Source organism: Choloepus didactylus, chromosome 1 (genome assembly GCF_015220235.1).
Source record: "Choloepus didactylus isolate mChoDid1 chromosome 1, mChoDid1.pri, whole genome shotgun sequence".
Taxonomy (NCBI): Eukaryota; Metazoa; Chordata; class Mammalia; order Pilosa; family Megalonychidae; genus Choloepus; species Choloepus didactylus.
Window position 1 is genome coordinate 90,444,418 of NC_051307.1, and position 12,171 is coordinate 90,456,588.

General features: G+C 38.6%; 1 protein-coding gene across 2 annotated transcripts in view; it reads right to left on the minus strand.

The window, feature by feature from the left end:
• Positions 1 to 664: 664 nt before the first annotated feature.
• Positions 665 to 12,171, minus strand: part of HACD2 (3-hydroxyacyl-CoA dehydratase 2) — a 96,243-nt gene continuing 84,736 nt past the window's right edge. The window contains exons 5-8 of one of the 2 annotated variants that reach the window (XR_005217060.1): positions 10,727 to 10,848; positions 9,681 to 9,729; positions 8,697 to 8,875; positions 665 to 3,633 (exon numbers count right to left, since the gene is read on the minus strand). Coding sequence is in view for 1 of the 2 variants with exons in the window: in XM_037837042.1 (XP_037692970.1) it covers positions 3,551 to 3,633; positions 8,697 to 8,875; positions 10,727 to 10,848 (384 nt within the window). In the remaining variant the exon portion in view is untranslated. The remainder of the gene's footprint in view (positions 3,634 to 8,696; positions 8,876 to 9,680; positions 9,730 to 10,726; positions 10,849 to 12,171) is intronic. The other variant, XM_037837042.1, reaches the window with a different exon arrangement.

The following is a 12,171-nucleotide window of genomic DNA, read 5'->3' on the forward strand; positions in this document are numbered from 1 at the left end:
AGTTCCTAGGATCTGTATCTGGGGCATTTTCAGGATGAGGTACTTGACCTTTCCCACATCTTATTTTAATATAAGATGGACACTGCTGGGCAAACAGATTTTCCCCTTTCAACTTATATTAGAAAAGCCAGGCTAAAAACAAAAACCAAAATTCTCATTGTAAGACAAAGGTCCCCAATCTTTTCCTGATTAATTCCCTGGGTGTCTTGGTCACTTACACGAGGAATCCCTCCTGCCCCTCTGCAGCCAGCATGGAGACTGGTTTGGTTGATAAGCTTGAAGTCTGACTGGCAAGACGACTGACTTTTTGGAAATCTTATAATATACGTTTGCTGCACAATACCTTCTACATTTCTCACACTAAAAAAGAGAAATCAAGGCTAATAAAGCTTAAGTGACTTGCAAATAGAAGATTTTGTGGCACTATTATTTACTGCTCATAAATTTAATCATAAAAGGAAACATGAAAAATAGCATCCCATGAGTGAATATTAAAAGTCTGTTTTTTCTATGAGGTGCAGAACCATTATGGATAGCAAAAATAGATTTTAAAACTGTCACAGAAAGAGCCGGAATCGGTAACAGAGTTGGAACTCTTCTATATTCCTGCACGCCACCTTCAGGCCGATCTAATGTGGAAAATCATTAGACTCACTGGTCAGTATTTCAAATCCAGGCAGAGCACACACCAGTTTATTTTAAAATGCAACACAGATCAGTATTTTATGAATACAACTTATTACCATGTTAACATTATCAAGTAAAAATAGCTTCCAAATGCATGCATAGAAAGTGTAAGCATAGTCTTTGAATTCCTTATTTCTAAATATACAAAAAATACATTTAAATTATATAATTTGAGTGAATCAAAGACTTATAAAATTACAATTTTGGTTTTCACAACATAGAAAAAATACAAAAATGACTATATATATGGTTGTATAATATTTTTACCCAAATTTCAAAGGAATGGTATGTACTGAATTTGGTGTTTTATCTAAGACTCAGAATTGAAAATAATTTGCAAGATTGGCCACATCAATGCCAACCTTTTATTATAAACGAATAACCCAAGAACAAAGTGAAAAATGAGGGCATGATCTCTTCATATGCCTCTTTAACTCTACATCTTCTAACCCTTTCTTATCCCAGAGGAACCTTTTCATTTGGGAGGATAACACTTTATTCCCTGACTAACTGTCCACGGTGCCTTTGATAATAATCAGTATATGTTAAATGAATGATCCCAATCTTAGCAAACAGAACACAGCAGGATGCAGATTAGCAGCTTCTATCTACAAAGCACTACTGCATACCTCAAAAAACGTTCTCTGCCAGAGGAAGCCTCCTGCAGGGGGGGATCTGAAACATGGAATCAAGTGGGTAGCTGTGAAGTTGATGCCTTTGACTGTACCCTGAAATGAAACTGCTCAGTCTGACAAAATACCCACCAAAGCACCACATTCCTCATTCACACTTTATGAGAAGATGTGACATTTGGTGGTGTTGGATGTTTATAAAAGAACACCACCACTTCAAAGGAAAAATTAATTCATGTTAGGGATAAAGAAACCCGTTAATGAGAGAAGCTACTGAAGGACACAATAACCTCTAATAATGTCTTACTTATCTGCCATAAGTATTTTAAATGCTGGATAAAAATACACCACGAGGTCGAAACTGTTTTTTAAAAGGGAGTTGTTTGCTGTGTGCTTGTTGTCAAAGTTCAATTTGATGCCGAACTACTGTTTGCAACACTGTTTTTCATAGTTACAGATTATAAGAGAGGATTGACTAAAACCCCCAGTCTTAATAATCCCGGAAAACCTGAATTTTTCATTCCTTCTTCTACAACTATCCCAAATACAACTGGAAAAATTTTAACCAAATAAAGTAATAAGACTGATCTAACCAAATATCTTTTGAGAGACTAAAAGAACACATGTGTGAAAGCATGAAAAATTATCTTTCCCACATGTTTTGTCTTTTTAAGTTCAAGAATAGATTCTAATCTCAACACACCCAAGTTAAAGGTACTAAATTTAAAAAGCAGAATTTTAGTGTTCAATTCAAAAATAATTTATCACAGATCGCCTGCATTAAATTTTAGGATGCATTTTTTTTTTTCATTTTTGTCTTAATTTTCAAGCTTCAGTGAAATAAGCATTTAAAATATTTTTTCATTGTGACAGTCTTCTGATATTGGCAATTATATTTTAAATGATAACTACTCAGTAAGATAGACTTTTAAAGTTTTAAAGATCAACCCACACCACAAAAATCCCTGAAACAAGGCTCCACAAAGAACACACTGTATTTAAAATCAAATGCACATCTAAACTTGGTTTTACATTTTCATTCAATCTTTCCTTGAAGGGTACATTTAAACACAGTTGAGCAATTAAATGGCATGAAGATATGAGGTCGGACAACATCCATATGACCAAAACATTTCTTGGTTGCTACCACATGCATGGATGATACTACTTTTAGCCTATGACTGCCCAGCCTGAACAACTTGGTGGGAATTAAAAAAGGATCATAATTAGGAAAAGTATACAAATAGAAGAGATGGATGAAAATTTAAAAACTTTATAATAATAAAAACAACAGTATATAAAATTATTCCTGGATGTTTTTCTGGACTATATTTCTAAAGCAACACCTTCCATGTGCTTTTATTAACAGATTCCCTACTCCTATATGACTAGATTGGTTTTGGGCCTATAAACAAGAACAGCTGTTGGCAAACACATTACTCAGAGGTGTTCTGAGAATGGGGCTGTGAAAGGTACTCATCCTTTAGTAGCTATCAATCTTTGTTCCTCTGAAAACTGTCATTTTATCAAAATATGGTTGAGGCTGAGCCCCAGATATGGTATTTGTTTACAATGCACACATACTTATTAAATTCAAGCACATTTCTTAGTGGCAGGCAGTAATGAATCAATTGCAAACAAATAAAAGGGTTTGAGTTGTTTTCTGCTATGGGCACCACCCCAAAGCTTCACAGGCATATACAGTTTGTAATTCATTCACTAGATATGAGGGAATAGATCCCAGTCGTAACTTCAGAGCATTCCAGAGAACAAAGTTTGCCACTTCAAAAATACAAATAGTTTCCAGCATGCATTCAAGCTTGGAAAGGGAATGCTAAACACACTGCAGACTGAAACGTAACTAACTTAGTGAGCTGCGCATTCAGTTAATACAACTTCGTTACTCAGACTGTAACTCTCAAGCATTTAGTGTTACAGCTCTTTATTTAGCAGATACAGAAAGGAAACAGGAGGATATAAAATGTCAAATCCCTTTCTATTGCCATCATAAGTAATGGGAATTTCTGGTTGAAAGAGCATGCTGAAATGCCAGGATGTTTTATGTAACAGTGTTTTGTTTTGTTTTTGGTTTTTGTTTCGTTTTTTTTTCCAATGTTTTAAAAATAGTTCTTACTTTATTTTCTATGAAACGTGTTGGGAACTCAAAAAGTCTGCAGCATTTTTTTGATCACTGAAGAGTTTTTTGGGGGTGGGGTGGCAGGAAGCAGGAACTATTCAAATTTCTTGTGTTCTTCAGTATGAGAAAGGACCTTTCTTCTCTGGTATATCATGTGGAAGTATAACTGGGGAAAAACTGGAAAGAAAATAAATACGAGTTGGTTAAAGAGTTCATTTAAAATTGCATGCTAAATTTAAAGCCCATGGACTTGAGGTCGTCTCTCATCCAGCAACTGAAGAAGATAAAGTACACTTGGGGGAAGGGCAGGAACCTTCGAGACAGAGGCATGAGCATATTTACTAGAAAAACAGAGACTTATCTTTTCCTGCTTTAGCTGAGGGGTGAGGGTGTTGTGGAAAGGAACGACAGCCTCTACTGTCAATATTAGCCATCAATCATATCCTTCACGTTTATTCTCTGATTATTTTCACAACTGGGTAAAGAATTCTAGTGATGGAGCTGATATTCCTGACTCTTCGTGTTTCAGGGAGGAAGACTTCAAGCTCCGGAGAGGGGAAGCAACTTGCCTGGGGTCTCACAGCAAATTGCTGGCAAAGTCAGGACCAGGTTCTGGGCCCCTGACTCTCAGTCAAGGCCCCTCTGTCACTCGGGAATCTCTAGAAGGTACTTGAATGGGAGGGCTGTGGAGGGGAAGGAGCTCTGTGACAATGGATTTGAATACAACTCAGCCAAGGTTTGCATGTGGTAAAAGTCCTTATGGAAAAGTAAGCCAGTATCTTAGGCAACAGAGATTCTGTCCTTGGGCATTTCACAGAAAACTTTACAAAGTAATGATTTTCAAATGAATGGGGTAGAACTGCCTCCTTAGGGAATATTTGGAAATGGGGAGGGGGTTAGAGGTCACTGGCATTTAACATGTGGGGCCAGGGAAGCTAGAACATCCTTTGATGCATGACAGTGCCCCAAACTAAAAACCGTCCCACCCAGACCCTGCTGGGAAATGCCACTTTAAGCTATCTGGCTTTTACAAGGTTACTGTAAACTGGGGGTTCAATAACCATGTAAAAATCTCCATGTGAGATGGCCTTTGGTGTACAATACCCTTCTTCCCAGCTGCTCAAACCTCTGTTTTTAGACAGTAGCCTTTATTTTGGGGGAGGTAATTTCTACTACTGCCAACTCTCCTCTAACAGTTTCTTCCTTTATATACGGGCTCCAAGTTGGCCAAATTTCAAATGATCCTCCTAAAGTATTCCAAGACATCAGTGGGTGTGTGCACATAAATCTGACACACTGCAGCGGAGGAGCCGGTTCTGAGCGCTGCTGCCATCCACTCCAGATGCTATTTCGAGGCAGGAAGTTATTCACAGAAAAGACCTAGTTTATGAATATAATTCAATAGTGAGAGAACTATTTTGGTACAAAAGCCAGACAATTTGCCAAGCTCTATAATCTAAAAACTAGAAGTAAAGATATGATCAAACCATAAGGAATGCTAATTGTAATCATTTAAAAATGTGGGGCCACTAGAGCATGGGACTTGCCCTTATGAAGCTCATTACCACAAAGGAGAGTCTAAAGTTGTATGTAATGGTGCCTAAGAGTCTCCCCCTGAGTACCTCTTTGTTGCTCAGATGTGGCCCTCTCTCTCTAACTGAGCCATCTCGACAGGTGAACTCGCTGCCCTCCCCACTACGTGGGTCCCAACTCCCAGGGGTGTAAATCTCCCTGGCAACGCAGAGTATGACTCCTGGGGATGAATGTGGACCCGGCATCGTGGGACTGAGAGTATCTTCTTGACCAAAAGGGGGATGAAAAATGAGACGAAATGGTTTCAGTGGCTGAGAGATTCCAAATGGAGTCGAGAGGTCACTCTGGTGGACATTCTTATGCACTATATAGATAACATCTCTTGGGCTTTAATGTGTTGGAATAGCTTTAAGTAAATAGCTGAAACTACCAAACTCCAACCTAGCAGTCTGGACTCCTGAAAACAATTATACAATAATGTAGATTACAAGGGGTGACAGTGTGATTGTGAAGACCTTGTGGATCACACCCCCTTTATCTAGTGTATGGATGAGTGGAGGAATGGGGATAAAAACTAAAGGACAAATGGGGTGGGATGGGGGGATGATTTGGGTGTTTTTTTTTCACTTTTATTTTTTATTCTTGTTCTGGTTCTTTCTGATGTAAGGAAAATGTTCAGAGATAGATTGTGGTGACGAATGCATAACTATGTTATCATACTGTGGACAGTGGGTTGTATATCATGGATGATTGTATGGTGTGTGAATGTATTTCAATAAAACTGAATTAAAAAAAAAAAAAAAAGAATACATTAAAAAAAAAAAATGTGGGGCCAGTCAAATGTTGATGGCTTTACTTTAGTAAAGCGAAACTTTGTGAACAAAGTACACTAAGCACATCCCCTCTGGTAACACCGGTGATTACACCATCCCACATAGGGTGGCTACAACCTCACGGCTAGTTCTGAGGGTCTGAGTGGGGGATAAAGACCTAGAAGCCATTCATCAGGCCCAATGTGGCAGCTACAGCAGGAAGATGGCCGAGTCTTCCTTCACGCCCATGGATAGGGGTCTGCTGGCTACCAGAATGGCTGGATGCCAGAAAGAGGGGTGGATATGGCCCTTTCATTCCTTTACATCCCCAGAGGTTTCTCAGCCTCAAAGAGAAAGGAATGTGGGAAGAAGGTGGTGGTGGCGGTGATGGAGGCACTCCACACCTCTAGCAGTGACTTCTTGGTGGCTAGAACTTGGGTGACACTGTCAGGACACTGTTTCCATCTAAATTACCCATTTGTTTGGTCTGAACCCAACTTAAATGGCTGAAACAATCCTGGATGCATGACTACTATTTTTAACTACATTAGGCCACACTGAGGAAAAACACTAAGAAAATCTCAACCTGACAATGGGCTATGAGAATTCTATTCGCTGCTTTCTCAGGACACACAAAATGGAGACACTTGCTGTGCATGTGCGTGCACCTGTCAGTGTGTGTTGGGGGAGAGGATACTGAGTGCTACCAGGCCTTTCTCCTTTTAGGAAGGCAGCCAGTCCCTACAGAGCTCTTTTCCCCTCTAGGGAGAAGAGGATTCCAGCCTGCGAGCAACTGGAAATGCTCTGCTTGGGGCAAGTTTCCTTTGTAGTTTCTCTAAAAATCACAGTAAGGTGACTGACAACTTGGATAGTTCCCAGCTTCTCAGTGTCCTCAACCAACATCAGTGTTTCTCAACCTTTTTTTTTTCATATCCCCCCCCCCCCAAATCAATTTTTATCCTCTTAGGGGTGATATCTCCCCAATGAAAATGCATGTTCATTGGTGAGGAATGCAAATCTTGTCATTGACACATAATTGCTGTCCAAGGAAGGGGAAACTGGAAGAGAGTGGGAGAAATTAAGGTAAAGAAAACAGACTTCTGTTGGGAGAAGAGTCTGCCCTACTCTGCAAACAGACAGCTGGCCCTGTGCTTTCTCTGGTCTGTGCTTTCTCTGGTCTCTCTCTTCTCGCTAAGAATGAATCTCACAGAACTGGGATTCTTTTCCTTCAGGACTCCTATCATCATGGGAAGGTGTCTGTGCTTGATCTGGCCCCTTCGGTACATCATGAGGTCAGAGGCAGAGGCAAAAGGCTCGCCGCTGGCCAGCCACTGGAGCACAACACAAAACTAGGAGAAGCACATACACTGAGGGTGTCTGGGAGAGCTATTCCTGGAATGCAGCCCCTCCTTCCGAGATGCACTGGAAATTTTGTCAAACTCTGTGGTAGGGTTCCCCAGATTTTTGTCAGTGTGGCAGCACCTTGTTATTTGTTTGATTTCATGATACCTGCCCTGCCCCTTTCCAGTTATCCAATATTGGACAGAACCCCTATTCACTCAAAAAAAAAAGACTACGCTGAATTTAAATAAATCCAGTGGCGTCCACTGGGATAAATATGTGGTGCTCAGCATGCGGCACAACCATAACTAGATATTGTTCTAGTGACTGGAAAATGAAGCTCCAAGGGGAACAAAATTTGAGAATTGAAAAACTGTAAGTTAATTTTTATTACTTAAATTTTTAGATTCTTCATATTTATCTTTTGTTTCAAAACCAACTACCTTCAATTTGAAGAGAGAAGGCCTTTCGCCATCATGTCCCATCACCAAAGAGGACTTAATTAACAAAGAGTAGAAAGTGAATCATGAAGCAGAATTGTGTCCAGGAATTTCTCCAAGATAAATATTCACATGAAATTTGGATGTAGTTTTTTTCTCATAATGCACGAAATGCAATTTTCCATGGAGAGACAAAAAACATGTCACTAATGACTGTTTGGATGATTCACTGGGTTGCTGCTGTGGGCTGAAGAAAAATCCAGCCCTGTCTGAATTTAGGAGTTTAGGAGAATATAGCATCTTTTGTAGACTAAAATAAGATTCAAAGTTTTACGCTGGCTAAATGAGAAGAAACATTAACATTATACGTCCTTACGTATAGCAAGATCCTCTTGGATCACAGGATTTACAATTGAATATTGTAATGTGAAAAAAAGGACTAAATCCCTCTTCCTTAGCAAATAGGACTCACCTCATTAAAGCATCAAACATGTCTTTTTCTCTTTGTTACCAAGGCACATTTGATTTTCCATATATTTAAACCTTTTAACAGTACTATTAAAATAGCTGGAAACCATCCTGAAGAGAACATTATGTCCCAAACAAGAAAATGAGAAACACAGAAAAAAAAACTATTTTTATTTTGGTTTTATTTGTTTCTAGTTAACTCCCAATCCCTTAAAAATGAGGTAGCCATCTATTTTGATATAATAAACAATGCAAAAATCTTTTTACAATGTTTTCAAATACCATACCACGCAGTTCTCTAAAGACAGAAAAATAAAATCAAGGTAAGGTCTTTAATGTTGTTTTGTTTTGCACTCAGGACTGTCCCCTAATACATAGTCAACCTATCCTGTATTCACCATTTCAAACCCACATACTGAGAAGGGCTGCATGTTGGCAGCTGTCTTGAAAAGGGCTCATCTTGATTCAATTATTACCAGAGAAAAGCCACTTTAACAGTAAGCATTCAATAAAGACCCAAGCTTCCCCCAAAAATTAGATTTACATTTACTTGGATATGGTGCACAATCAAAGACCTTTAACTCTTCCTTGTAGAGCCAAATTATTAGATATAAATAAATAAACGTATGCACAACTGTTTACTTACGTGGAATGTAAGAGATCATGATCAGAATTAGGAATGTGTAATAGTCAAATGAGAAGTTGTATCTGTTAGGTAAACTGATGGAATACAGGCCCGCCTGTCTGACAAAGGGAAGAGCGGCATAGATTGTGAGCAGCTCGCCTGAAGCGCCCATTGGGTACAGAATAATGAAAAGTGTGTACCTGAAACCAAACAAAATATTAATTACTAAGGCTCAACACCAGCATTATTAGAGGAATGCACTCCCACCTTTCTAAGCAGTATTGTTTGCTTTAGAAACCTATTGTTTATAAATTTTTCTGTGTCTTCTTTGTTGAAATTCAGGTTTTCCAAGCCAATTTTTGAAAAGGGCCTAAAGCAGGTACATGTTTCTGAATGTTCTAAAATAAAACAAATGTATTCAGCCAGCCTCAAACTTTGGCCTGACTACATAAACAACTCTTCAAAACAATGCCCTGAAATAACTCAGATGATGTCACATATTGGTGAAGTAGGGTGCTGAGTCACGGTTTACACCAAAGGGTCCTGCCTGGGGGTGGATGGGGGGCTGTCGGGGGGGAAAGATGTGGGAGCACAGCTTCTAGGAATCCCTACAACACATTGCAACTCTGGTCTGTGGACTGAAAAAAAAAAGCACATCAAATGTGTGTACACTGTTACTATTTTTCAATGTACATGCAATTGTGATAAATGAAACATTTGCTAATTTCAAAACATTAAAAAATCCATAAGTTTTTGGTCATTATGTAATCTTTCAATAAAGAAAACTACAATTACAATTACTATCAGATGGGCAGCTCCACAAAAATTTTTCACATTAAAAAGAAATTCTCTGTTTCAAAAAGAATTCAGAGAGCAGATACGACCTCAAAAGAATTAGAGTGGTTACTATGGCACGGAACTAACCAGAAGCCATTTTTGAGCTATAAGCATTGCCCCCAAACCTCAGTTCAAAATTTAAAAAGCCATTAGTTGTTTGTGGCTTACAATAAGCATTGGCTCCAAACTTCTAGGCACAGGAATTGTGCTGAGATATCTGTGAAGAAGAAAGGAGGACATAGTCAGTCCCCATTGCCAACTTTAGCTGTCGTGAGGACAGTGGAAAAGGAAGAATCCTCCACAGGCTTTCGAGAGTAACAGACAAAAGAATCTTGCCCAATAGTCAAGTCAGGGTTTAATGGACAAAATTCCCCTACAACCAGGGTTGACAGCTTTCACGGTACCTACCCAGAAAGATTTTGCATTTGATTATTATAACTGCTGTATGTTTCCCATTCTTCCCATTTCCTAATAAAAATGTTCAGTGTAAACAAATAAAAAGTAAAGGAGTGATTATATTTGAAATGTTGGTAATGACTGGTTTATATTCTTAATTTAATCACTAAACTCATAAATTCTCTAGGAATCACTGTTTTCCTTCTATGAAATGATGTATCTGGGCCCCACCCAAGGACAATTTTGACCCTTTTACTCTGTCATTCCTTCTTCCCTCAATGGTTTTATCCAACTCAGAAAACTGCTCATAATTGTCTCATGGATTAGTTAAGAAAAATAGATGAGCTATTAGCCTTTTACCCAATTCATAATGAATATTATTGGTAAAAATAATCAAAGCAAAAGAAAACCAATAACAAGCTAAGACTGCCATATAACATTTATTATTAACTAAAAATTGGTAGCTTCTTGGTAAAATCGAGACCAGAATTGGACTTGATCCAGAAAAACATCAGCATGGCAGAAGCTAATCAGTAAAATCTGATATGGACAAAAATCTGTATTGAATAATTTAACTGAAAAGAACTGATTGCAACAAAAATAGTTTAAGTTAAAAAAGATTAAAACAGTGTTTCTATTAATCAAAAGAATAGAAGTAGAGTCCACATTGTGATGAAAATCCATAGACAATATTTCTACCCAAACCCTGTCATACACAATTTTATTTTTAGGAACTTGGAGGCAATATTTAGGCAATAAAGGACAAATGCACTGATGGATAATTTCAAAAGCTTGTCCCATTACGTGTACTTTTTTACCTGGCCCATTTGACGAAGTAAGGCAGATGGTTTAACAGACTGAATGTATAAAAGGAGTAACGGATAATTTCTGTGATTGTCCAGGCAACAACAAACAGGAGGACACTGTCTTCACTCTGTACCTAAAGGAAAAGAAAAGCAAAAGCAAATACATAAAAAGAATTTTTAAATGCTATTTAAAATAAAGGCAATAACCATCAACAAAGAAGCATCAGAATGCACATGGCCTGCAGCAGAGCTGGGGAGATGAAGTAAGTGGACATAGCCACTGGTCCCTAACCTCAGTGGCCATGGCCGCAGCACAGAAAGGCTTTACAAATAAAGGAACACAAGCCTATGAGAATACTGCAGAACCAAGAGATAAGGTACAAGTGGGTCTGGCTCCACAAGTGGCAGTCAGATGGTGCAAGAACTGGAGAACTGACTTTCGGGCACTGTTTGCAAAGAGTTGGAAGGAACTTAAGTTGACTGATGAGTGAGAGAAACAGGGGAGGGGAATTATATGCATTTTAGCCCCCAGGAACAAATGACACATAATGAGTGAGTTTCTACATGTGCATCTGCAAGCCTGATGCTAAGAATGTGAACTGATGCTGGTGGGAGGCAGAGCAGTCAGGTAAGACACGTGGGAGGGCAAACTGGTGGAAGGCCTGGAATCCATTATCAAGAATTTTAATTTGATTTGCATGACAAGTAGGAATCTGAGGAAAATTCAAAGAAGAGGAATATAATGATTAAAACACAAATGAAGATGAAGATAATTTACTAGGTAGGATGAATTCAAGTGGGGGAAGAGCTAGAGACCATCTACCAGGCAGGGTCCATTTATTCTCTCCCCACTTTTTTTTCTAGACTGGGCTTGGTTTAATGCCTCAGCGTTATCTAAACTTCCATACTGATCACAAGAGGTCAGCTAGAGCCAGAAGGGCTTTGAATTCCCAGACTCCTTAGAAGCTGTATTTACGCTGAAAAAAACAATAAACTTATTAAAGAGCCCTTGAGGTGTTTTCGTTTGTTTGTTTTGTTTTGTTTTGTTCTTCTTCAGGAGGTGTTCTCACTGGACGCCTTACAAGGAAAATCCTGCATGAAAATTTATTGCTGTGGAATTAATTTCAGCACTTTTCCCCATCTCCTCCCAGCTGGGTTTATAATGATATTTTGTCCTTGAAAAACCAATAGTAAGAAACAACCTTATACCTTAATTCATTTTAGTTTTCTTGTATACAAAAAGGGATGTCCAAGCCTTAGAAGTGAATAAAAAATTCCACTCATTAAACCCAACAAATCTTAACAAGATGGACTTTCTCTGTCTTACTAACACCTAAATACAACAAAGGTATAGCATTATAACCTTAACTTCTGCTTCTTTCGATTTGCAATGTTAATAGTTTCTAGCACTTACATTCTTCCTCAGAAAGCGTGCATGGAGTTATCCACCTACACAA